The following is a 26,095-nucleotide window of genomic DNA, read 5'->3' as shown; positions in this document are numbered from 1 at the left end:
CAGATCTTATTTATTTGGGATATGCATTTGGTAAATAAATAAATTACATAGGGATAAAATTGAAATGGATGAAATTGATACAAATCTAAAATGCTAAGAATAGAAGTTACAATTTAACCAAAAATTTTCTCTGACATTGTATTTTACTCTAATCTTTGTTACTTTTTTTTTACAATAAATTAAAATATGATTCGGACTCTTCACTTATTTATCCAAATAGCAATTAAAATTAATAGGCATGTCATATTAACGAAATACAAGCACAAGTCTATAAACGAAATTATGATTTTTTAAATTTTAGAGACTATATGGATCTAATATTTTTGGATCTAATATTTAAAGCATAAGGACTAAAGCCAACATGAATATAATTACTCGTTAAGAGTTTTTTTTTCCATTTTTAGTACAACACGTGGGAGTGAGAGATCGAATTCACAAGTTGGAGATATATGTCAAATTCTTGTTTCGAGATTCACTAATAAAATAAATTCAACAAATATCTACTTGTTAGGATTATCCAACTAACCTATTATGACACTAATAATAAGAGATTAGTCAAATAATAATAATAATAATTAACATATTGTGCCCATTTAAATATAACTTAGGGAATAATTTATAAGTTAAAAGGTTGAAATTCTTACAAATATCTTTAAAATATATAATTCACAAGATAACATTTGCTTATTTATGTTTCTGTTCTTTTTCAATCTAGTCCTTTATGTTATTACATTTTTTCAATTTAATTCTTCACTGGGTAACTGTTAAAATAAGCTTGTGGTAAACTTGGGAAAATTTAGAGGAGAAAAAAGCTCATCTTCCTAATTCTTCAGTTTATCGCAATAAAATTTTAATATTAGAGACTAAATTGAAAATTGGATTAAAAATTAAAATATATATTTAGCCTTTGAAAAATTTATAAATAAATAAATTATGATTATTGATTATAAATTAGTAGTTGAAACCTCCGCCCTTCTGTTTTCCGGTTTAGGGCCGTCGCGTCGGGGAGAAGACGAAGACGGCCGAAATTCGATAGCCATTAGAATGCGACTGAAGGAGCGCTGAAATTGGAGCTTCAAGAACATGGAACCTCAGCCTCAGCTCAAGAACAGCCCTAAACCGAAGCAGATGAACCCCAATTGGGCGCTACTCCAACAAGTACTTCTACTTCCCTCCATTCCCCCTTTGCCCCTCTCTCGTTCTATCGCTTATTTTCATCTTTTGATCCTGCAGAAGCTGAAAAGCCATGCTTCGAAGCATCCCAGGTTCTCTAATGTTCCAAAATTCGATACTTCTAACTCTGTTTTGGGTAAACGCAAGGAAAGATCTGATGTGGACTCAATTCGTTCTGACAAGAATCTTCTCATTCCAGTGAACGATGACTTTAGGTACTTTTTAAGAATTAAGTATAGAAGTTGATGTTTACTTGTTTTAGGCGTGAATTTGAGGGAAACTGAAGGATTTTTAATTGTTAATCATCAACTACTGGCACTGGTGACGATCATTAGTAGCAAGTTCATATTCTTCTGTCGTTGATACCTGATGTAGTGTTTGTTTTTTACTGATTAACTGGAGAAGATAAAGTTTATACCATTCGAGTCGTGTGACTAAACTATGCAATCAAATTAAGAATGGACTTGAAACTAAACAGATCAAATTCTGTGTGTGGCTTCTAATCATGTTGTATTTGAAAATCTTAGAAATATATTACGGTACAGCTTCTTTTTATAATTCAAAGATTTAAGTTTTTCAGTTCTCCACATACAATTTTATTCAAAGCTTGAAATCACTTGATTCCCTGATTTTGCTAGCTTTGCTTTAAAAATAAAAATAAAAATAATCCACTTTTGTACTTGGAGTCACGTTTTATTAATTAAAAAAAAAAAATTCGTAATTCAACTCATTGGGGTTAAAATTTGAAGAAACATCTAGAAATAAAATATTTGGGTTCCTTTGGAAGTTTACCCTACCTTTATAAAAAGCACACGAAAATTACTATCTGGCCTAACTATCTTTGCAGTGTTACAGATGTAGTAGCCATGGATTGCGAAATGGTTGGTGTGGGTCAAGGTAACAGAAGTGCCCTTGGACGAGTTACACTGGTATTCATTGATTCATTTTCAATCACCTGTTATTCATATCCATGTAATTGGTTTCTTTCATTGTTATAAGTGGCAGCTTCTTGGAGCGCATAAGAGTTAGGTTTAACTTCTCTAGGTGATTAGTTGCTAACAGTACTGCCAATTAATGGCAGGTAAACAAATGGGGAAATGTTATATATGACGAGTTTGTGCGACCCATAGAGCGCGTTGTTGACTTTCGGACTCAAATTAGTGGCATAAGACCCTGCGACCTGAAGAAAGGTGACAATAGTTTTCTTTTTTTGAACATGAATATTTTATTGTTTACATGTATTACTACTTGAGTTTTAATGATGTTGGAGACTCTTGCTAAGTCGCTATGTACTATTATCACCGTGAGAAAAGCAATGCACTAATTTGATTTACTGAGAGGGAAGTGAAAAATTGAGTATGTAGATATTGATGAAAAGTAAATCTATTTATAGGGTATTGTGCTTTGTCTCTCTCATTGATTAAGAAGATAGTCTGGGATTTGGATTCTTTAGGTTCCTGGTATTTTACTCTTCATATTTCTGTTCTTTAGGTTACTTTAGGCTTCATAATTGCCATTGACATAGTTGATATAATGTTATCATTTTCAGCGAAGGATTTCCCAACAGTCCAGAAGAAGGTTGCAGACTTGATTAAAGGAAAGATTGTCGTTGGCCATGCCTTGTGTAATGACTTTAAGGTATCTGGATTAATGTAGTTTACACTGAAGCATAAACCTGAGAAACTAAAGCAAAATTCTCTTTTGACAGGCATTGCTCTTAAGCCATCCCAAGAAAGATTTGAGAGACACCTCCGAGTATCAATTCTTTCAGAAGTAATAATTTTGCTCCCCACTGTACTTTATAACCTCGACCTTTTTGCTTCTACTTTGAAATTTATCCATTCTCAATTGTTTGGTGGTACAGGGAAGGATGTAGAAGAGCTCTCCGCCATCTGGCAGCCGAGTTTCTTGGTGTCGAGATCCAAAATGGGGAGCATTGTCCTGTTAGTTCTCTAATCATTTGTCTTCTATATGTTTTCACTCATCTTGTTAAACTGCCAGAAAAAATTGGGTATTGATTATAATGGACAGCTTTTAAGTTCCCAAAGAGTTGGAAATGTTTACCCAAAGTAAAATAGAAGTTTTTTATGCTTCCACCAAGATTTTATGGTTGCTACAAGGGACCTACTCTACCACCATGTTACTTGATTTCATTATAAGATTCATGATCACAAAAAGCAAGGATCCCCATCTCAGTTCAAATTAACTTCTAAAGTCTGGCCCCATTTTGCATGTTTCGTGAACCATATATATCAATTCATTCTTCGTTATTGATATGCTGTCATGTGACGTTTTCGGGCTCATGAAATTTTGACTGAACTTCCATTTATAGATAGAAGATGCTCGATCTGCAATGCTGCTGTATCAGAAGAAAAGGAAAGAGTGGGAAAAGAGTCTCAAATCTGAAATGAAGCTCAAATTGAAGCAGAAGAAACGCAAGCCTAGGAAGAAATCCAAGGATGGAGGTGGTTTTTGAATGATTTGATCAAACCCCTAATGTCTTAATTTGATTCAGATCTTAAAATATGTGTAACTTGCTAGTATAGGAGTGACTAAATGAGTTCCATTCTTTTATTTTGTAAGTTAAGATAGGCCCAGAGGTTGGGAGGGAGACCGTTGGCCTGTGTTGTAGGCCAAATTTTGATTTTCAGACTCGAAAAGAATTACGGCTCACTAAATATAATCTTCAATCATGAAAACTATGTAATGGAGAAGTTGATGTAGGTTGTCTTTAAGAGCACTATTTTTAGTTAAAATTTCAAATCAAATCAAGCTTGGAAGAAATGTGTGATCCTCACGAGATAACTGTCTGATTTTAATATATCTTATTGTCAAGATAAATGATTTCGGTACTAGAAATGCATGTCATACCTCGATTACTTGAGCTCGAGTAAGTATTAGAGTTTTGTATGGATTGATTTTTCTCTCTAATTTTGGTAACTAGCTAAGCTACTATAATGGCAAAAGGGAAACATTTAGCAACACGGGAGTACCATTGCTTTTATTATTTTGTCTTCATAAATAATTCTTTAATATTGCAGGATCCCAATATTAAGATTTTTTTTAAATGTGATCATATTTTCGTAATACCAGAAATTTTCTCGATCTTCTCAATTGAACTTGTGTCACATCATATTTGGGATGAATTTTACACACTTATCTAGTTAGATGTGGACCATTCATCCTATCTACAATGCTTTTAAGAAATAAATGAGTATTTACTTTTATCCTTATGCTAATTCGATTGTATTCCTCCTACTTTATTACTTTAGATTACGGAATCTATTCAATCAAACATGGTATACTTACTCAAATTTCTCGTACTAGACATGTGAATGGACGAATGGTCTCCATTAGTCCACATGGACTCATCAATGGATGTCATTTAGACACGTAACTGTCCGAAAATTTCACCCACCATATAATTTATGCAGTTAATTTGACTCTAAGTTTGTATATGACAAAATAAGATGAAATTGTTAGCATGTGACAAAGACATCTATTAGTAACAGCCCATTTTATAAATTATAGTTGGTTTCACTCTACTCTTGTTAATTCAACCAAAAAAGAACTATCCTTACAAAAATGAACTGATAAAATTATGAATGTTAGGACATATTCTGAAGTAAATTACAATTTTTCTTTTTGGGGAAGAGAAAAAAAACGGTTGCTCGAGGCCAATCAGAAATTTAGCTCTGGAAGAGAAATGGGAAAAACGAGAGCGATGTTTTGATGTTATTCAATGAATTCTCAAACACGCCCGATCAACAAACACTCTCTCTCGCCGATCACTCACAGTTTGCAGTAAATTCCCTCTCCCATTGGATTATTTTCTCCGGTTTTAGCGATTTTTTCTTTGCTTTTTCGCTGTTGCTGCGCTTAGTTACTGATCTTCATTATCTTTGGGGTCGATCTCTAGCATATTGTTTGATTTCTGGAGACTGTCGGAGTTTGCTGCTGATTTCTTGCTAGTGGTGAAGAAGCCAAAGTTAGTGGATTTTTATTTTACACATGAACTGTATGATCGTGAGCATTGGGTATTTTTTCCCTTATTTTGTTTTTCTTTACTTTGATTTTCTAATGGGTTTTCATTGATGGGGTTAAGAAGCAAGATTGCATCCCTGAAAGAGTTATTCGTGGGATTATGAAGCTTTTGACGGTTATGGATGGAATATTATAGTTTGAGTTGCATTTTATGCCTTTTTAGTTTGCATTATATACATTTCTGAACTAAAACGTCCTTGATTTTAAGTTATTTGTGATTTTGGCGTAGACTTTTAGCGGAAGTTATATTTTTATTTCACTAACTTCATTTCTTTTAGAAGCATCTACAATACTCATAAAATTTAGGATTTGATGAAATCCCAACTTTTTTTATATTTATTGTGCTACTTACTCCTTGTATTGTAATTTGTTTGTCCTTAAAGGTACCTTTGCACTGAAGTTTAAAAAAAAAGAAAGATATATATATATATATATATATATATATATAGCCACTCCCTATTCACTACCCAATATTTCCCATAGTGATCTTAGGCGTTGACAATTAAGGATGATTTTATAGGAACATTTTGAGGGGAAAAGAAATGTACATTGTTGGTTGTTCATGGAGAAGTTGGATGAATGATACTGGATGTTGGAGTAAAAAACCAGCTGGTTGATTAGGATTACTCGCATGGATTTAGAAAATAGCTATAGATTTTGTGGTTGGAGTAATGAAAATATTCCCAAGGTGAAGTAAATTAATGATATCCTAAAGTGGTGGTGGAAACAACTTTGTCGCTTATATTTGGGTGAAAGAAAAAATCTGATAGAGTTTCATTTTTCTGTTCTGGTGATTGATAGATGCATTATAGTTTGCTTCGGGTGGTGCATTTACCTTTTATTTGTGATTTCTAAAGTAGAAGTGTTGTGCCAAATGTGCGACTTTTTCCATGATGTATAATTCATATTTCTTGGCATGTGTAGCGTCTGTGGCTTTTACCTATTCTCTCATATGAAAAGGTAAATTTAATTCATCTCAGTATTGTTCATCATGGGATGGTTCTCTTGTTTCATTAGTTTTAATAAAACATTCATCACGTCAGTTTTCTTATTTGAGATGTTTGTATTTTAAACTGCTATTTTTTGTTAATATCATTTAATAGAATGCCGATTTCCATTATAGTTTTGGTTTAAGAGCAGGGATAGTTGCACTTTCATGGACATAAGGAAAAGGACACTTGCCCCTAGCCATACGACTTCGGCAATTGATCTGGAATTAGATCAACAAGGCCAGGGAACCTTCTCACAGAGGAGTAATCATTCAATGGTTACAGGTTTTAGAAGCTCAACCAATCCTGAGGTTCAACATCAACCTGAGCATGCTAATGGTGCCATACTCTATGCAATGAGCCAATACAGTGGTTCTATGATTCAACGTGCTCAAGATATGTGGGTTGCAACTGCTGGCAATCCCTGTTCTTATCTGACCTCACCATACGGTAATGAGCAGTTCCCATCTCCAAGAAGTGGATTGATGGGAATTCCTTCAGATGCATATGCAAGGAATAGTCATTTTATTGAGGAGGTTGGATCTCCGTACAAGAGAAGATTTGCCGAACCAGTTCTTGTGAATTTCCAGGGTCCCAATAGCTCAGCAAGTTCCGAGTCTTTAAATGCACCTTTTGATCCAATGTTTTGTCATACTCGAAGCCATTTGGCTAGAGGAGAATACATGGTTCAGCACCTTCAGCCAGCTAGCAATGCTCTCTGGTTAGACCAACGTTTCAATTGTAACTTTGAAGATAGAGGTGCTTGGAACTGGAACCACGCCCCTGCAGGTTTCCCTGTTCATGGTATGTTATTCTTCGTCATTCCATTTAAAAACATTGGTTCGTCTTTAAATATTAAGCGTAACTATTTTCGTTTGTAGCAATTTCTCCAAAAAAAGAAGGGTAATCATGATATTAATTACTTTTGTTCAGAATATGCTATTTTTTCCATCTACGTTGCTAGACTTTATTGGCGAAATTTTTTTTTTTCAAACTACTTCCTTGTTATCAGTTTCTGTGCAAAAGCATACTGTTGAGTTCTGCACCCATTTTTTGCTTAACTTTGTTGAACTTTATAGCAATACACTATTTTACAGGGGACAATGCCATTAGAGGCGCTTCCGAAAATTCAAACTCGGGTCTTCATAGATATAGTGAAATTGGTGGGATGAATTGTTCGCCCAGTTTTCAGCATCCTCCTTCCACATTGATCCAGCATCCCAGTTATCGAATTCCATTACCTCAACCGCACTTGCAAGGACAAAGAGGCCAAAATATCTGTTTAAATCCTCCAGTAGCGGCAGTTACACAAAGGTTTCCTTTGAGTTCTGCTTATGGCATCATGCACCAACAGTTTTTGGAGTTAGAGCCTAGGCAGACGAGAGATCTTCCATTTAATGACCGCAGGGTGTATAACCCTCATGAGACAATGTTTCGACGCCACTTGACTTCTCGAATGAGAGTTCTGCAGGAGGGTGTAACTATTCTTTCTATATTTCTGCCACTTATTCTGAATTTTTTGGCTGTCTTATATTCTGCATTAGTCAAGAAACTTACTACATGTTATTAAGACTATATTCATGAACTAGATGAGATGATTTTGTTGTCTTATGCAGGAAGCTGGAGTGCCCGGGGCACAGGCTTCGGCTTCGGCTTCAGACTCCAATGATATAGGGGATGCATACAGAGATATGCGCCTGGATATCGAACACATGTCATATGAGGTGAAAGGAATTCTCATTTTCTAGCATGAGGAACTTCACTTTTATTAACATAACAATGTGACTAATGCCAATATAGGAGCTTCTCGCATTAGAGGAGCAAATTGGCTATGTCGGAACTGGGTTGTCCGAGGAAATAATTACAAGCCAACTGAAGACAAGGATTTCCATGCCATCTGCAAGGGATGCAAATTTGGAAGAAGCAGCATCAAGGAATGAGGAAACCAATTCCTGCACCATATGCCTGGTAACTTCATTAATATGTAATTTGAACTACATTTAATTGCTTCGTCGATATATTTATATCGATTCTGTTATCACGAAGAATGTAGTTCTTTAGCATTGTGAACTTAACCAATAGTAATATACTGTTTAACATGTGGGTGGCCACAGGACGTGATCGAGGACGGGAAGAAGATTGGAATCCTTGACTGTGGACATTATTATCATGCGGATTGCTTAAAACAATGGCTGCTTATAAAGAATGTATGCCCTGTCTGCAAATCTGAGGCATTGACTAGATGAATGAATAGTCGAGTTGGGATCGGCTTTAGCTGTTTGTTGTGATCTTACAACGATCGGTTTAAACTATGTTAGACGTTTGTAAATGTATTGCACATATGTAAGAGAGAAAGATCTAACTCTATTTTATTTTTGTGGTTTTCTTAAACTGTTGGATGTATCTTTGTATAGAGTTCTTGTTATGTTTATATTGTCAAACTGTACAGATGGAATGCTGGTTTTGGATGTGTTCAGAATGAACATTTTGTTCTGTTCCTTATATTTTTTTGTTCATTTTTTTTATTAATAATTGATAACCATTTCTTGGGTGTTTTTTCAAAAGAATTTAAGAAAGTACCCTTGCCTACAGGTCACTGTCACCATGTTTCAAAATCGTCCATTTTTTGTTCCTAAATTTTAAAAATAGGTTTAAATAGTCACTCAACTAAAGTCTTTCCTTAAGTATCTCACAAGAAATATGATTAGGTTGACGTATACCAGTTTGAAACAAAATAAAATAGGCATGCAATGATATCCTAATACGTCCATGTGGTATATAACATCTAAGCGATGCTTATATTTTAATGTGTGATGGTTATACTTATATTACTAAAATATAGCCAATTGGTAATTTGTCCAAAGATATTCATAGAAAAAAAACTTTTTTTTTTCAAAATCCATTTCAAAGTTCCAAACACACACTTGTATAACATTCTAACAATACGAATTGAACCTGGAACTTAATAATATATGAGAGAGTAAAGTTTCTAGAAATGAGTATAAAAAACTTTAGGGAGAGTGTAATTTAACCTTTGAACGCCTATATATACACAAAAATCCATACAGTTTCAGGCAGAAGCTTTTCTTTATAATAACTAGGGATAGTTTGGCTTTGGGGATAAAAGTGGATTCTGTGGAGAAACAAAACCTCCTCCTAAGCACAGCAAATTGAAGAAACTAAAAAAATTCTGCTCCCATTTAACAACTGAACATTTTACCTAAATACAACTTCAGTTTAACAGATCTCTCTATCTAGAACAATCTGATACATTTAAAACTATGGGGCATACAAAAATTAGAACAAAATAAGAGAGTGAGCTCGGATAAGAAAATACAAGGAATTGACAATAAGAAGAGGTGTCAATTTCAAAAGAACTCCAAACAGGAATCCAACCCTCCGAGAAGCTCCAGCACCATAAAAAATGACACCATAAACTAAATGTTTGTTTGTTGAGCAAATCCAGGAGTGGAAATTCAAGACATAGCATAATGAACTCATCCTTTTTTACTCCTTTGATGATTGATGATGTACCTCATATTCAAACGATGATGATCATGAAGAGCAGCAACCAACTTTCTTCACTGCTGAAACATCATCCTTGTTTCCAACGTTAATGGTTTGTCCTTTAGGCAATGCCGCGGGATCCTCCCCAATCTCGAGCGCTTTTCTGCAAACTACGCGATAGATTTGGGTTAGCACTTCGGTGAAAGCATTCTCTACATTGAGAGACTCAAGCGCAGATGTCTCCATGAAGAATGTGTTCTCCCTCTCTGCAAAGGCCTTGGCATCCTCAGTTGAAACAGCACGCAGATGTCGTAAGTCTGCCTTGTTACCGACTAGCATTATCACAATATTGGAATCAGTATGATCTCTAAGCTCTTTCAACCATCTCTCGACGTTTTCAAACGTGACATGTCGTGTGACATCATAGACAAGCAATGCACCAACCGCCCCTCGATAGTATGCACTTGTGATTGCTCGGTATCTGGCAAAAAGAAGCATATATAAGAGATGACTTCACAATAGTTTCATATATTACCCAGAAGGTAAACCAAGACAAATGGAACAAGTATCACCAAATAATAATAAAAGGCAGGTTTTTTCACTAGTCTCGTTTGAGGTTACATATCATGAAACCTCTGCAACACTTTCAAGTCTTCAGTATTACCTTTCAGGCTTTGCTACCAATGCCAAATCTACACAAAAAATAAGCCTTGCATACTAAATTTTGACACGAGCCTGATTAGTTATGGATTGCATTTCAAGTTCAACTTGTAAATGGGATCTTTCTACGACAGCAAGTAGATATAAAAATCACAACATAAATAGTCGGTGAATGCATGGCCTAAGCGAAACTCAGCATTCAACCAACCTATGATCCGTTTATTTGTTTCAACTGACTACCAATCAACCACATCTTAGATCCGTGCCTTAAATGAGCTTACACTATGCTACTAAGTTAAGTAAAGACAAAAAATAGATTCGAGACTATATCAGTTAGGTGGCTGGACTGGGGTTTTAGAAAACTCTCTACAAATTCGTTTTTGCAAGAGACACCCTAGGTGGTTTGGTGATGTCTCCGGCAGCCTTACTGAGATCAGACCTCCCGAACAAATAATTTGTATAAAAGGCTGGGATTGGTAATAAGAATCATTAGCAGTCATCACCTTGCAGAGAATAAGAAAACAAATCGACCATAGAGGCTGAATGGGAGTACAAATGCACGGAGCCAGAGCCACACTACACTGATGAAGGTAAAAAGAACCAATTGCATCATACAGAAACTGGGCCAAAATTCTAGAACTCCTTTTCTAAAGGCAAATTTCAATAACAATGGCAACAAAATTTTGTCTGGGCACGAGTATTCTTCTCTTGTCAAATCCAGATTACTATTTTAAAGAGAGGTTTCAGAGTCCACTTGAAAATGGGGGCCCACCACTTGAAGATCGATGGTGACGTCCCATTACCGATCAAAATTAACAACTCTAAAACTGGCACAAAAAATGGCGTGTGTAAAAATAAAAAAGCATTAAAATTTTTTCCTGAAACTGAAGGTACCTAAAAATGTAATTCCGAAAACTCCAATTGCATTAGATAAATAACGCAGTCACCATCTCAATTCTCAATAAGCAAGCAATTCCTTAATACCAATATCTGAAAGCCATTTAGTTCTTAGATCCTAAACAACAGAAGAACACATCTAAAAGCCCTATAAATCCAAATTCCGACGTCCCCGTCGCGGCTTCCCAACAACTCAGTTAAAAATCGAAATCTAAAGAATAGCAGGATCAGATCTCAATGAACACACAGAAAACAGAAAGATCAAGATCGAGACGAAGACAATGCGAGAATGGAACAGAATGAGGGAAGTGTAAGAACCTTTCTTGACCAGCGGTGTCCCAAATCTGAGCCTTGACGATCTTGTCATCGACCCGGATACTTCTAGTAGCGAATTCGACACCGATTGTGGATTTGGACTCGAGACTGAACTCATTGCGCGTAAACCTGGAGAGGAGATTGGATTTGCCCACACCAGAGTCCCCGATGAGAACCACTTTAAAGAGGTAATCGTAGTCGTCGTCCGCTCTATACGCAGCCATACTTAATCAGGTCGGATCCGATGCCTCTGGTTTTCCACGGAATTCGATGGGTCTGAAAACGGATCAGGAGGTGGAGCTCCAAGGCATGAGAGAGAGAAACGCAGAGAGAGAAAGGTTTTGAAATTTGTTGAAGACGATCACGCGTTACGTTTCATCGGAAACGGATTTCGCTATGCGCGTCTTGGACTGGGCTCCTTAATGGGCTTCGGCTTCCTAACAATGGGCTTAGGCTTGGGCTTGGGCTTGGGCTTTCGACTATTACCTTTATTATTAAAATTTTCGAAAATTTTAGGGTTAAATGATCTCGGTTGTTCCTGAATTTTGATATAATAACGAGTTGAGATGAGGGAATACTCGCCTCGCCCCATTCCGTTTTCTGTTTATCTATATAGTTTTAAACGAAGGCGAACTCAGCCAATTTTTAGGAATTGGTTTTTGCTTGCCTCTACTCTAATAAGATCCAATAAAGAGGAATAAGTCGGGTCGGAACCTGATAGAATCAATCAATTGCATAAGATATGCCAAAACCAGCTACTAGTAGGGTGAGTAGTTGGAAAAAATTTTCCCTCTAAGAATTTAAACATGTAAATGAAGATTTATCATGGGGATTAAGTATTTAACTAGAAATTTCTTTAGATAATTTATTCAATTGAAAAATTATTTTTTAAATATAATAATAAACGGAGAATAATTCCTTTAAGAAATCTTGCAATGATGAGGATTGAAATGGAGGGGAGACGAGGACATGAACACCCCTAACCTATATGACTCTAAGGTATACACATGATAGCAGATTAATAAACATCCTATCAAGTCATGTAATATATATATATATATATATATATATATATTTATTTATTTATTTACATTTTCATGCAATAAAAGGAAAATAACTATGAAAATTAAAATGGTATTTTAAAAAAACATTAAAATCAACATTTTGAAAATTTGGGATCGAAATGAAATGATTTTAGTACAATATTTTAATTTTTTTGGGTTTCTTAGAATATTAGATCATAAGTAAAGGGTGAGAATTCGAACTTAAACCTAGAGGTATAGGTGTCTAACCACAGTACTAAGTTGGTATGAATATGTTTTTTTCTTATGACATGAAAAAAAATTTTATAACTGAAAATATTTATAAAGAACGGGATGGTTTTGATAATGAGATTACTGTAAAATGGTATTACTGAAAATTTTTCTATGGACCATGTTAGGGTGTAGAGTTTGAAAAAACAATTTTAATGACAAGTCAACGGTTTGGACAAAATGAAGAAAAGAAAGTCATACAACTTTAGCACATGCATTCATGAATAATGAATAATGAATATCTTATGTGATTGTATCAATAATTAGTATATGCAGAATAAGAAGTATTTGTTTTAGTGGTCAAAGTAAACATCAGCGATAATTGACATATATTTCCAATCAAGAGGTGATGAGTTCGATCTACCACCTCCACATATTGTACTTTTGTTTTAATTAAGTTGAATTTCTTTTAACATAAGAATGACAATCGGATAATTTTTATCAAGGGGTTTTGTTTGTTTGTTTTTTATAATTATTTTAAATATATTGGGCTGGATTTAGGCTTTAAAGAGTTGGGCTGATTTTTCTATATTGGGCTAAACTTGGGCTTTAAAGAGTTGTGTTGATCTTTTCCAATAAAAATTTTAAAAAAACAATACACATAAAACCGAGTAGGGTTAGGGACGAGGGCTTAGGTTTTTACCCGTACCTAGAAAATTTCTAGTCCTACGATAGTAGAGAAGATTTTCATACTACTCTGATACCGATTAACTTTATCTCATGTGTAATCTCTTGTGAGATTATTTTAGAAATAAAATAAAGTGAGCCCACAAGATTTTAAAATGAAAAAAAACCCACATATCATTCTCTCTCCCCTATTCTTATTTATACTCTCATTTGATCTTACATTTTTATATGAATATTTTCATTTGTAGATTTTTCTCCTTCAAACAAATTTATATTTTTGTTAAATATCTTAAAATAACATGTCAAAAAATGGTTAACAAATAAAATAAAATTATAATATTGATTAGATGAGAAAAAATAATTATTTAATTATTTGAAAATAAATTTCTAAGTAAAAATAAAATATCAATAATGAATTTTGGATTGCAAATATTCTTTAAACGAAAAGAACAAACAAATTTTGTTCGAATGGAAAAAATTCTACAAATGAACTAGAAGTAGAGAGTAATGTGAAGTTGTAAAAATATTCAAATAAAAATGATGGAAGATGAAAAAATTAAAGAAAAAAAATAATAAGGTCATTTCTTGAAAGTATAAATAAGAAGATGGAAGAGAGAATGCAATTAGGAGGAGGAGAGAATAGTGGGTCTATTTTTTCATTGGATCCAATTTATTTTATTTCTAAAATTACCTCACGGTAGAGAGCACATAACATAAAGTTAATGGGACTAGTATGGAAATCTTTCCTAGAGGACTAGAAATTTCTTCTCGCTAACCATTTCCAATTTGATCTTCGTATCCAGTCAAACCAAAGTTGTAATTCAACCATGAACAACTTATTACACCATTCACATATGAAATTATAATTCAATCACGATATTATCCGCTTTGAGCATAGCCCTCACGACTTTGATTTTGGTTTCACCCAAAAGACCTCATACCAATGGAGATAATTGTCTTCTCTTATATACTCATATCCAAGATCATTGCCTTACAAACCCAACAATCCTCCCCTCGAACAAATTAGTACCATCGAGCCTCCCCTCAAATAGTCACTCATTCGTTTACTCTCGAAGCTGAACGAGAGCTTGCTCTTATCCGAGGCTTCTGGACGCAACTTGATAGAGCACACTTACGGATTATATCATGACCACACTTTCCGCGACTCACAACTTCTTTGTTCGGCACTTGAGGATTCACCGGCACAGCTAGGTTTAAACCATAGCTATGATACCACTTGTTAAGGACAACACCCCAAGTACCCCGAGTATCTGTATGATATTGTCCGCTTTGAACATAGCTTTCACAACTTTTATTTTGGTTTCGCTCCAAAGGCGAACGATTTTATTGAATAATGGTACTGAAGTACTTGTCTAAATTCAATGAACACCCAATTTTGTTAAGTTAATGTCTTAATGCTCTTGGTAAAAATATAACCTAAAGTTTTTTTTAGTTCTATTGTTTAAAATGAGTTTCAATTTGCTCTCTAATAATTTTAAAAGTTTTGATTGGGCCCTATAACTTTTTAATTGAAATCTCAATAAATCATCCTTAAACCATATTTTACCATCTCGAGAATCTACTAATTTTCCTCTATTTTTTTTCCTCAAATATATTTTAAACAAGTAGCAAACACAACTAGAAATTAAAATTTCCTTGCATGATTGTGTCCGCGTTATAAACTTTTCGAAATATTAAAAAACCCAATAAAATAATAAAGAAATTCTTTGTGGAAAAAAAAAGGTAGGTTTTGGGAGTTGCTTGGTTGGTGTTCCCACGTGCTAATAATGGCATCGTTCCTTTCCCGTACGGTACTTTTTATATTATTGGGATCCCCCAAATTAAATTAAACTCTAATTAATTAATTAATTAAACCAAAAACATTAATGAAAATATAAAATAAAACCAATATTTATTTGTTAGTGCCTATACTATATGGCTACTGGGTAATCTTATTTATTCTCCTGCTTTCTCATCTGCAAATGCTCTGCACATGTAACCAGCTAAAATAGAGTTGTTTTTTTTTTTAGGATAATTGCTGCTTTGGGATTAACAAAATCTTATTATTCCTAATTCTCTTCAAATAATATCACATTACCATTTCCTTTTTAGCCTTGAAATTATCATTCTCTAATGTTGGGATGTTCTTTCAATTTAATTCTTATTGTTTTAAAGTTTAAATTTAGTTTATTATGTTTTAACCTTTTTTTAATTATACTATTTCTATTGATAAGTTAGTGATAAACTTTGACAGATTTAAGAGAGGAAAAGTCTTCTTAAAAATTTAGAGGAATTGAAAAATATTTTATCTTAGGTGGTCTAATTTGTCATCTAAATTTTTATCTTCTCAATTTTGACGGAGTATAATTCAGAAACGTAAAGAAACTATGTTGAAATTTTTTTAACAATAAAGAATAAAAAGAAAAAGAAGCCTCACATTAGTGGAAAAAAACATGTATTTAACCTATAGCTTAGGAATCAATACGATTGTATTTTTCGTGGTTATTTTCTTTCTATTCATAGAACGTAAACAATAAATAGCTTTAGTTGGGTTGATTTAACACTCCTGTATAAGTTGACAATTTTTTAAATTCAATAATACGTGTGGGTAGAGATTTGAACATCCGATCATTTGGTCGAGGATATATATTTTAACCGGGTGAAGTATATACGGGTTGTCATAAATTAATTTTTTTTTATTTTCCATTGTTTCTGTTTGTATCCAACAATGGAGAAGCTATTCAAATTTACTTTTATAATTTTTTCTATATATAAAAAGTTTGGAATCTTACTTTTAAAAATATTCTTAAAATGCTCACTATTTTTTTTTTTGGTTGTTTGAAAATTTATTTAAAAAAAAATGGTTTTTGATTTTGTAATTGAATGACTTGTAAAAAGGTAATATTGTTTTTTTTAAACATAAAAAGGTAATTATGTTGTACATGGTTATATTACTATTCACATATATATAAGTAATTTTTAGAACAATAATTTCATTTTTCTTTTGTTACACAAAAGAAACTTCATTTTTTTTCTTAAAAGAGTAAGTTAAATGTAAAAGTATACTAAAAGATAACCGAAAGAAAAAACTTCTGAAAAAAATTATCTCCTTTTTTTTTTTTGAAATTTCTGTTCTTAAAAGCAAGAAAACAATTTTGAAAACCCTTTCCGAACTATCCTTTATTTTCAAATCCATTAATTTTTAAAGTGAAAAAAAAAAAAACTAATGCAAGAAATGTTGTTAATTAGTAATTAAACTTGGTCAATTTGTAAACGAAACCAAAAGAGGTTTTGTTTAATTTTTTTTAAATAACCTTTTTAATTACTTAAGCCAATTCGAATATTTTCTACTTTTTTTTAATTGCTTTAATTTATAGGGACAAATTTAGATTTTAGTTTTTATTTGCTGCATTTGAGCTTCACGTAATTTTCTTTACTTGGAATACAACAAATGAATTCTAAATAAAAATAGTAATTTTAACTAAAAATACGATGGTAGAAAAGGCAACATTTAATTCATTTAATATCTAAATGAAGTTTCGATATCAATTCAGTTTATGGATAAATATATTTCTTTAATTTTTTACATTTTTATCTTTTACTTTTAAGTAACCACATTTTTTAATTGATTTTGGATATGCTTTTCTTAAACTTATATCGAAAATTTATATTTCAATGTATATTATATATATGTTTGATTTCATATTCATTGATTCCATCCTTGTTTGATAGGTTACCTTATTAAAATAAAATATATCAATCTATTTAAATTTTAGTTTACCACCTAATCTATTCGCACTTAGTGAATGTATGAACATATTTTATAATATCTAAATTCATTGAAAAGTTAAATAGTGACATTGATGTATTAAATTTAGGAAAATATTGATTAGAAAATGAAGATAGATATTTTTAAAAAAATTATAAAATTTGTTTAAATTAATAAATAAGTTATAACTTTTTGTTTATTAGGGTTTGTATTTTTAATGTTTTTAGTACATGTGAGAGTGGAGCGACATTCAAATCCATGTCCTTTTATGATTGAGGACATATGTCTTAGTCAGTTGAAGTATGCTCAAGTTAATTTATCGGGATTTGTATTTGGAACCGTACTATTTTATTTGCATTTCTAATGTTTCTCAAGGTTTTTTTTTTATTGACACTTTTATATGGTCTCATTGGATAATAATTTTGTTTTTGGGTTTTCCGTTTTTGAAGATTAAACTTATAACCATACTTTCACCTATATTGTATTCTTTTATCTTGTTATCAAACTTTTTTTAAGTAGTTCCAAAAACTTGTCTTTCTTTTTAAAATTTGGCAAGAAATTTAAATGTGTTTTGAAAGAAGATGAAAAATATACTAAAGAAATAGTGAGAAAACAAGCATAATTTTAAAAAACAGAGAACGGAAGTGTAATTATCAAATGTGGATTACATTTTTTCATATGGTGTTGTTTACTCTCCCTTCATATCTTGTATTTTTTAGAGTACAACAACATGTGGGGATAAGATTCGAACACACGATCTTTTGTCGAAAACGCATCCTTAACCAGTTGAGTTAGACTTAAGTTGACTCCCTTTTAATCTATATTGAAATATCGTTCAATCTATGAAAATGTTGATAAAAATTTTACTTTATACATGAAATCTATATGCTTGAGATGTAGTATCAATTTGTTACCTACTTGAACAATCATTTTTATTGGTCCTGTATCAACGTAAACATAAATTCGGTGATGGTAGTAATTAATAACGTTCGTAGGCTGAATGTTGTAACTGTAAATGTCTTATCAGATTTTTGTCCAACCTACAACCTACCTATAACACCTCTTGAGAATAATATGTTTTAACCACTAAGCTATATTTTTATTTAATCTGGTTGAATTACGTTCAAGTTAACAAGATTTTAAGGCGTGTTTGAGCTGAGTGATACTAGAATGAATGATTTTGAAAAAAGAGATTTAAGTATAATTGATTTTCCAAAATCATCATCCAAGTGAAATCTTAAAAATCAATTTAAAGTGATTTTAAACTGTCCTAAAATTAATTTTTTTTAATTTGTCAAATATGGTCAATGGAAGAGAAGTGATTTTGACAATGACAAAAAAAAAATCACTTCCAATCACACCCTTATGACACGACCCAAATAAAATAAAAGTAAAATCGGAAGCCCTGAAATCATGGGAATGAACCAAACGTGGAACATGGCATGCATTATGCATATGATGATGATGATGTTCATTCTCCCTCTTCTTCTTTCTTCTTTCTTCTTTCTTCTTTCTTTCCTTTTTTTTTCTTTTTTTAATATTAGAAGTTAAGTTTGAATTAATAATGGGAATATGAAAATAAAAGACCTAGCTAGGGGCTTTTGCAGCATATATATTATATTATAATTAAAAATGTACTTAAGCATATGCCCTTTGAAACTTTTCAATAATCATGATTGGTGTCTCCTAAGTTTTCCCCCATAATTAAAAAAAAAAAAACCACCATTAATAATTAATTAATTGCCTTTCCCTTCACTCTTGTGATGTTCAAATATGGAGAGAGGCTCCCATGTGAGTGTGATTTGGGGACAAAGCAAAGGGGGGAAGGTGGGCTCTTTGAAACAGTTCACATGGGAGAAGGAGAGGACATGATTCTTACAACCTCCCCTCTCTTTAATTTCTTTTTCACAGCTCATCTCTCCCTCTTATTCTCCATTTGCAAAATATACTCCTTTCTAATAGGGAAAACAACACTATTCAATGTGACAAATACTTAATAGGATCTTTATTATTCTCGGGTTTGATGAGTTAGGTTGAATTGGACGTACGGAGAGGGTTGGTTCGAACTATTTGGTAATAGGTTCAAACTTTTGTTAAAGTTGGTTGAGAAATGTCATAGTCTTGTGTATATATTTGTCTAAATTAGTATTAGTAGCACAATGTCAAATTTCGAAAAGAACTATGGTTGGATTAAAAAACAATCTTAAGACAATTTTGTTCCTTCTATGGTATTCAAAGGGTATCACGAACAAAGTTGGTTGAGAGATGTCATAGTCTCGTGAAAAGTTGTGGTCATTAAAAAAAAATTATTCAATGAACTCCAATATATACTTTCTTCAAGGACTTTGATCAGGAATTGCTTTCTCTCGAAATAGATAGGAAATTAGTAAAAAAGAGAGATCATTTTTAATTGAGAATTCTTAGAGAACGCCTTGTGAACTAACATTAAACTTATTTGAACCAAGCCTAAAACCAAACAATTTGAGTCATTAAGTTTTTTAAACAGCCCTAACTAAAATAAGACATGTTTATGTTAGCAGCTTATTAAACAACAGTAGAATTAAGCTTCGAACTTTCAACCTTTTGAGCTATATTCAAGTTCACAGCTTATTCAAATAATTTGAGACTTTTTTAAATATAATACGTGGAGAAATCGAACTCACACCTTCTTGATTGGAGATATATGTCAATTACCACCTAGTTATGTTCGCTTTGACAATAATTTGAAACTTTCAATTCAGGAAGAATTGGCCGGAAATGAGTAGTTTATATATAGCTAGACAACATTATTTATTGTGTATAGTTTTGGGAGGAGTTGAAAGTGATATTTGGCATATGGATTGATTGATAAATCAACAGCATGATTAATGGGAGACGTACGTACCAAAGAATAATTTGGGTACCTAGTCAACATTAATTATATAAATCATCATCATTTAATTCTTATAATTATACTCTTTTTTATATCTCATATATCTTAATTATGAAACTTATATATCCATTTAATGCTGGCTAGGAATTTTAGCAACACCCTACCAGTACCCACTCTCTAAATCATACCTTACTTTCCTCATTTATTTTTATTTTTTGATTTAAATATTTTATTAATAAATATGTGGCTTAAATTAATATTTTCTATTCAATAAAACCCCAACCATTTAATTTAATTACGAAGAAAAGAAAATGTAACTTTTTTATTTTAATCCTAATTTGGTTTTCTATATCTAAACTTTAAAAAATCATGACATAATATCTTGGATGAATTATTTTGGAAACTTATTTTCACAAATGTCCAATTTTACCCTCTTGGATTCATGGATTTAAAATTTTCTAAATGTCAAATTTGTCCTTATTTATGATATTTATATTTATTATAATTAGTATTTTATTTAAATGCAAAAGATTGATGTTCCAAATTTGATTTTGTAAAACATTAAATTAAATTATTGTGGGACCTAAATCAATCATTTTCATAATCCCCTAATTTACTCCTTAATATATTCTACTAAGAAATGAAATTTATTACAAAATATTCAATTATTCTCATAGTCCCAAAATTTACTTCTTAATATATTATACTAAATAATGAAATTTATTACAAAATATTTTTCCATTTCATTCCAATTTTTTTATTATTTATATATGGCTATAAAGTATATACAACTGTATCATCCTACAATTAACAAACAAATCAAATAACCTACAAACCTTCCGGTCAGTGACTAGGCAATGGTTGGGATAAACAAAGGACTTGAATGGTCGACGGGCGGCCGACGACGAAAAAGAAACCTCGGGATAAAGAGACGAAAATAATGGACGGGCGGTCGAAGACGGAGGAGAAGCTAGACAGACTGTTCCAACGACGAAGAAGAACGGAGACAACGACTGGAGACGAAGGAACGAACGGAAACAGAACGACAGAGGATAAAAAAAAGTTGGAGGAAGGAGATTTTTGAATTTTTTCAATAATGGAGCATTTTGAATTTTAAAAATTAATTAATATTGAGATAAAGATACAAAACGATATAGTAGTAAATTGAGTGATGGATATCATCTTGAATGAGGTTGTTTCATGACAAAAGTGTATAATGTATCATCAATCCTTTTATGTAATTATAGTCTATGTAATTATAGTCCTGAATAGTCAAATCACAAAAATTATGTCTTAATTCCTAAATTTTACATTGAAAAAAAAAAACTTTGATTCTACTCTTTAATTAACCATTTAACTGTTCCAAAAAAAAAACCATTTAACAAAAACTCAATTTCATTTCGGTCAAGGAAAAAAAAAACTCAATTTCATTTAAAATCTACCACATCTCGCATCAATCTTTGAATAGTTAAGTGGGTAATGCACCTTTACCTCTTTAAAGAGAGACCCGTAAACTTGAATTTTTGCCTTATATTTATGATGTAGTATTCTTGTCAAGAAAAAAAAGTTGCAAAACACTTGTTGATATAAATTAATCAAATAAATCAACAACAGAAAATATACCTAAGTCAATCAAGATGAAACTAAAAGTTTTTGTAAGGAATGATATATAGAGAAAATTTTAAAACGTTAGTGCGTTGGATTAGTATTCCAAAAATATAAATTTAAAATAAAAGATTTAGTGAAAAACATGGTTGTATTTTGATGTTTTTAATGTTTTTGAAAACGTGCTTGATAGGAGATTAGGAAATTGAATCTTAATTTAAAAATTATTAAAAGTATGTTGAGTAATATATTTGTACTAAAATATTATCAATTAATTTATGAACATTTTTATATAATTATTATTTTACAAAATTATATAACTTATACAATATATTTTGTTTTGTATATTTTAATTTTAACAAAAGTGGAATTAATTTAGTATATATGTCAAAATTTTGATCTTTCTGTAATTCTACATTTTAAATAATATATACTATTTAGATCAAAGAATCTAAAAACAGTTTTGAAAAACAAAAGGGTCAAATAGGTGTCATTTAGAAACAAGAAACAAAATCTACATCACATACAAACACGTCTTTAACTATTTTATATAATTTTTTAAATTTAGAATGAACTGGAGAGCAATTGGCTCCTTCATTTTCGGTTCCATCCCTTCATGGAAATTTCTTATTTAATAATATACTAGATTAAATTTATTTCAGTCACTTTGGTTGGAAAAAAAATCAAAATAAATTTAATTGTAAAATTTAAAATAGAAAAAGTATAACAATTGAAATATTACTTTTTTTCAGCAAGAAGAAGAAGAAGAAATATTACTATAGTAGAATATAGATTTAAACAAGACCTTTTCTTTATAGTAAAAACTAAGGAGAGAGGGATGTGAAGGCCAAGGGGTCACATCGGGACGTGGTGTCTGATATCTTTTATATAAATATACATATATCTCTATCTCTTAATATATTTAATATAAAAGTGACAATGATTATATAAGAACGGATTAAAACTTATATTCTCGATTTAACTCAACATCTCAAATATTGTTGGACTTAAAAAAGGAAAAAAAAAAAAGCTCTATTTCTTTTAGTTTCTAAATTTTTAAGATAATCATTTTAGTCTCTTATTTGTTCATGTTTCTAGTTCTTTGAATAGACAAGTTGTTTTATTAGTCTAAGTATGTCATTTCTGATAGTGGATATAATTATCAGTGGTTCTATTTCTTTTTAATGCATCTTTGATAAAAGAAAAAATATTTTAGTTTTAGAAATTTCATGATTTCTAATTTAGTCCCTAAAAGCAAAAAAAGTAATTATCTTAATCACTACTTTAATTTTATTTTGATTTTAACAAATTAACAACACAACTTTGAGTATGTATAATAACAGATTAACGCGATCATGTATTCAAACTATACGAGTAAAAAAGACTAATATTGATTAAATAAACTTTAGATGACAAATCACTAGTACACAACAAAGACTCAAATGGTCACTTTTTTAAAGTCCAGAAACCAAAAGAAACGTTCGGAAATTAAAATAGATATTTTAAAACTTATATATATATATATATATATGTATATAAGAAATATAAGAATGGGGTTGAGTTGTTGTTCTCCTCCTCCTCCACCCCCACAGCTGTTGCTAGCTGTCCCTAATCCCACCCCCCATGTGACCCTCTCTCTCTCTCTCTCTCCCCCTATTCCTTTGGGAGTGTCTTTGAATTGAATTATGAAAGTGAAATTGAAATTGAAACACAAAACTCTTTTCTTTCTTTCTTACAAAACCCCCATCTTCTGCTCACTTCAGAATCACCAATTCTTACATTACACCAACACTTAATTGCTTACTTAATTACATTCTTTGGTTTGGGTTCGTGTGTTTGTGTCCTAATTTTATTTTCAAATCCAATTACATGGCTCAATTGCCCCCCAAAATACCCTCTTTCCCTCAAAATTGGCCTCTTTTTCCGCCGCCGCCGCCACCGCCGTCTTCTTCCTCCTCCGCCGCCCAACCCCACCACGGCTCCTCCTGGGTCGACGACTTTCTCGACTTCTCCACCGCCCGCCGCGGCCTCCACCGGCGATCCATCAGCGACTCCATTGCCTTCCTCGAAACCCCATTCTCCGACGAATGCCGCAACTCCTCCGCCGCCGCCGTCTTGCATGGTCCTCCTAATTCCTTTGACCGCCTCGACGACGACCAGCTCATGTCTATGTTCTCCGACGACATTTCCATGGCGATTCCGGCCTCCTCCAACCCCTCCTCCCCCTCCGACCAGAATAGCAACAACGACGACGACAAGACGCTCCCGTCCTCCGAACCACCGTCGTCCGCCGCCCTCCACCACCCCAAGAATGAACCCGGCGAGGTCCAAAGCTCGCATTCTCAACCTCCCACGCCGCCCTCCTCCGCCGCCGCCGACTCCACCATTGATCCAAAGCGAGTTAAAAGGTAATCCTAATTCCTAATCACATGGACATTCGACACCCATCAAATATATCCCAAAAAAAAAAAAATCCAATTTCTAAGAGAATCCAAATTTTATTGTATATCTTAGCTCAGCATTTTTAAAAATTTCTAATCAGTCACACCTTTCAATTTTGTGATCTAATAAGTTCACAGGCTGAATTTCATTAGTTTAACTCTTACTTAAGAGTATTATATAACGATTACCTCGAAAATCATATGATATAATAACAACGACAAAAAAAATGTACACACGAAATTCAACTTGGATTATAAACTTTCTAAATTGTAGGGACTAGGTGGATGAGCTCAAACTTATAATTTAAGCTAAAAATAAAAATCCTCAAAATTTATAACATTTGCATGGCTGACAATTTACATTATAATGAAGAACATAATGATGGAATTAAGACCACAATTTCCAACAATATTATTAATGATTCGTGGGTGTGGTTTTTTTTTTTTTTTTGTATCAGAATTTTGGCAAATCGACAATCAGCACAGAGATCGAGAGTCAGAAAATTACAATACATTTCTGAGCTCGAGAGAAGTGTAACGACATTACAGGTACACATAATGTAATTTAATTTCCCATCTCCTCAATTTTTTTTAATTAATATAAAGATTAGATTAATTAAATTATAATCACTTTTATTTTGAAATTTGTGATGGTAGACTGAAGTATCAGCATTGTCCCCAAGAGTTGCATTTTTGGACCACCAGAGATTGATTCTAAACGTTGATAACAGTGCTCTAAAGCAGAGGATTGCAGCTTTGGCTCAAGATAAGATTTTTAAAGACGGTAATTAGAAAAATCATAAATTAATTAAGAAGTTAATCTAATTATATAATCGTGATTATCATTTATCTATTTATTTTGCAGCTCATCAAGAGGCATTAAAGAAGGAAATAGAGAGATTAAGGCAAGTTTACCACCAGCAAAGCCTGAAGAAAATGAGTGGACTGCCGGCGCAGCCGTGTTCAGGCGAAGGTCATCCGCCGGAAGTGGGAGAATCGCCGCCGCGGGCGGCTGAGACGGCGGAGAAGGAGGAGGCTGTAAGTTAACGGTGAATTTGATAATGAATGCTAACTCTGGACTTCTTCACGTGATTTGCTTCCAATCCCCACTTGGATGTTTATGTGGTGGGCCCATTGACAGCTCGAGAATCGACGGTCACCATGCTGACACGTGGATCATTGATTTAGGAGGGTGCTGAAAAAAAAAACTACTTGTTTTTTCTTTCTTTTTAATTATTTTAATTTTTTTAACAATGAAAAAAAAAATTGTCTGGATCTGTCTGTTGGGGTAATGGGGATGGTTTTTTTTTTTTTTCTTTTTACCTGTCTTTTTACAAGGTAGCATTTCTATTAATTTTTAATAATTTTTTTGAAAAAGATTGTTGGGTTTTTTTTTTTTTTTGGAATTAATGGGAGAAGGGTGGATTTATTAATTGGATTAATTAATGTATTGAAGCAGATGTTGTCAGGGATTGGTGGTATGATTGATTGATTGAATCTTTTTATATGCTTTTCTTCTCTAGCTGCTCCAAATCATGTGAAGATGTTACTTTTTTTTTTTCATTTTATTTTCCTATTTTTTGAAAATTAGGAAAATATTTAATACCAAAATTTATGATCTACAAGTCTATCTATCCTCTAGCCTCATTTTCCCTCAGTTTTACATTTTAGGAAAGCAACTACAAGTATTTATTTATCGGATAACAAAAATGTGTTTATATATTTGCTCGCAGTAATTGGGACCTCTTTAGAGATCGATGACCATATGCACTTGTTAGTACTAGTACATCTAAAATTCCTTCTCAAAGTTGAAGGTTAAAATCTCTACTTTACGATTATTAAAAAAAACTCATGTATTAATTTCATCTTCAATATTAATTGTT

The 26,095-nt window shown here is 32.4% G+C and overlaps 4 protein-coding genes across 15 annotated transcripts; 3 read left to right on the top strand and 1 right to left on the bottom strand.

The window, feature by feature from the left end:
- The first annotated feature begins 957 nt into the window (after positions 1-957).
- On the top strand, positions 958-3,908 carry LOC111010297 (Polynucleotidyl transferase, ribonuclease H-like superfamily protein). The gene is made up of 8 exons (XM_022283655.2): positions 958-1,158; positions 1,234-1,388; positions 2,021-2,102; positions 2,255-2,363; positions 2,723-2,811; positions 2,882-2,946; positions 3,038-3,116; positions 3,506-3,908. The coding sequence occupies exons 1-8, from the start codon at positions 1,084-1,086 to the stop codon at positions 3,647-3,649; spliced, it is 798 nt and encodes a 265-aa protein (XP_022139347.1). The 5' UTR covers positions 958-1,083; the 3' UTR covers positions 3,650-3,908.
- An 839-nt stretch (positions 3,909-4,747) lies between these two features.
- LOC111010433 (putative E3 ubiquitin-protein ligase ZFP1) lies at positions 4,748-8,708 on the top strand. Of its 12 annotated transcripts, none has more exons than XM_022283858.2 (7): positions 4,756-4,977; positions 5,093-5,210; positions 6,341-7,010; positions 7,304-7,681; positions 7,827-7,930; positions 8,007-8,174; positions 8,321-8,708. In XM_022283858.2, the coding sequence occupies exons 1-7, from the start codon at positions 4,916-4,918 to the stop codon at positions 8,450-8,452; spliced, it is 1,632 nt and encodes a 543-aa protein (XP_022139550.1). In that variant the 5' UTR covers positions 4,756-4,915; the 3' UTR covers positions 8,453-8,708. The 12 variants fall into 12 exon arrangements, 11 of the variants coding, with proteins under 11 accessions (XP_022139556.1, XP_022139555.1, XP_022139550.1 ...); XM_022283860.2 differs by having other exon boundaries at positions 4,761-4,977; positions 5,093-5,161; positions 6,358-7,010; positions 7,304-7,683; positions 7,823-7,930; XM_022283857.2 differs by having other exon boundaries at positions 4,761-4,977; positions 7,304-7,683; positions 7,823-7,930.
- A 668-nt stretch (positions 8,709-9,376) lies between these two features.
- LOC111010513 (ras-related protein RABA1f) lies at positions 9,377-11,955 on the bottom strand. The gene is made up of 2 exons (XM_022283971.2): positions 11,589-11,955; positions 9,377-10,194 (listed from the first exon to the last, which is right to left on the bottom strand). The coding sequence occupies exons 1-2, from the start codon at positions 11,807-11,809 to the stop codon at positions 9,762-9,764; spliced, it is 654 nt and encodes a 217-aa protein (XP_022139663.1). The 5' UTR covers positions 11,810-11,955; the 3' UTR covers positions 9,377-9,761.
- An 11,375-nt stretch (positions 11,956-23,330) lies between these two features.
- On the top strand, positions 23,331-25,734 carry LOC111010346 (basic leucine zipper 6). The gene is made up of 4 exons (XM_022283716.2): positions 23,331-24,179; positions 24,671-24,761; positions 24,870-24,996; positions 25,078-25,734. The coding sequence occupies exons 1-4, from the start codon at positions 23,641-23,643 to the stop codon at positions 25,257-25,259; spliced, it is 939 nt and encodes a 312-aa protein (XP_022139408.1). The 5' UTR covers positions 23,331-23,640; the 3' UTR covers positions 25,260-25,734.
- Positions 25,735-26,095: the final 361 nt, after the last annotated feature.

Source organism: Momordica charantia (assembly GCF_013281855.1).
Source record: "Momordica charantia cultivar OHB3-1 chromosome 11 unlocalized genomic scaffold, Mcharantia_2.0 BLBB01000011.1, whole genome shotgun sequence".
NCBI lineage: Eukaryota > Viridiplantae > Streptophyta > Magnoliopsida > Cucurbitales > Cucurbitaceae > Momordica > Momordica charantia.
The sequence above is the reverse complement of the archived record's forward strand: the minus strand, read 5'-3'. Positions and strand labels throughout refer to the sequence as shown.

Excerpts from the sequence above, each read along its gene's own strand:
- LOC111010297 (XM_022283655.2), top strand. The coding sequence starts at position 1,084 with ATGGAACCTCAGCCTCAGCTCAAGAACAGCCCTAAACCGAAGCAGATG. Across the intron at positions 2,103-2,254 it reads CCCTTGGACGAGTTACACTG|GTAAACAAATGGGGAAATGT; the intron begins GTATTCATTGAT and ends AATTAATGGCAG. Across the intron at positions 2,812-2,881 it reads CCTTGTGTAATGACTTTAAG|GCATTGCTCTTAAGCCATCC; the intron begins GTATCTGGATTA and ends CTCTTTTGACAG.
- LOC111010433 (XM_022283857.2), top strand. The coding sequence starts at position 4,916 with ATGAATTCTCAAACACGCCCGATCAACAAACACTCTCTCTCGCCGATC. Across the intron at positions 5,211-6,340 it reads TGTATGATCGTGAGCATTGG|TTTTGGTTTAAGAGCAGGGA; the intron begins GTATTTTTTCCC and ends TTTCCATTATAG. Across the intron at positions 7,011-7,303 it reads TGCAGGTTTCCCTGTTCATG|GGGACAATGCCATTAGAGGC; the intron begins GTATGTTATTCT and ends ACTATTTTACAG.
- LOC111010513 (XM_022283971.2), bottom strand. The coding sequence starts at position 11,809 with ATGGCTGCGTATAGAGCGGACGACGACTACGATTACCTCTTTAAAGTG. Across the intron at positions 10,195-11,588 it reads GACACCGCTGGTCAAGAAAG|ATACCGAGCAATCACAAGTG; the intron begins GTTCTTACACTT and ends TCTTTTTGCCAG.
- LOC111010346 (XM_022283716.2), top strand. The coding sequence starts at position 23,641 with ATGGCTCAATTGCCCCCCAAAATACCCTCTTTCCCTCAAAATTGGCCT. Across the intron at positions 24,180-24,670 it reads GATCCAAAGCGAGTTAAAAG|AATTTTGGCAAATCGACAAT; the intron begins GTAATCCTAATT and ends TTTTTGTATCAG. Across the intron at positions 24,997-25,077 it reads AGATAAGATTTTTAAAGACG|CTCATCAAGAGGCATTAAAG; the intron begins GTAATTAGAAAA and ends TTTATTTTGCAG.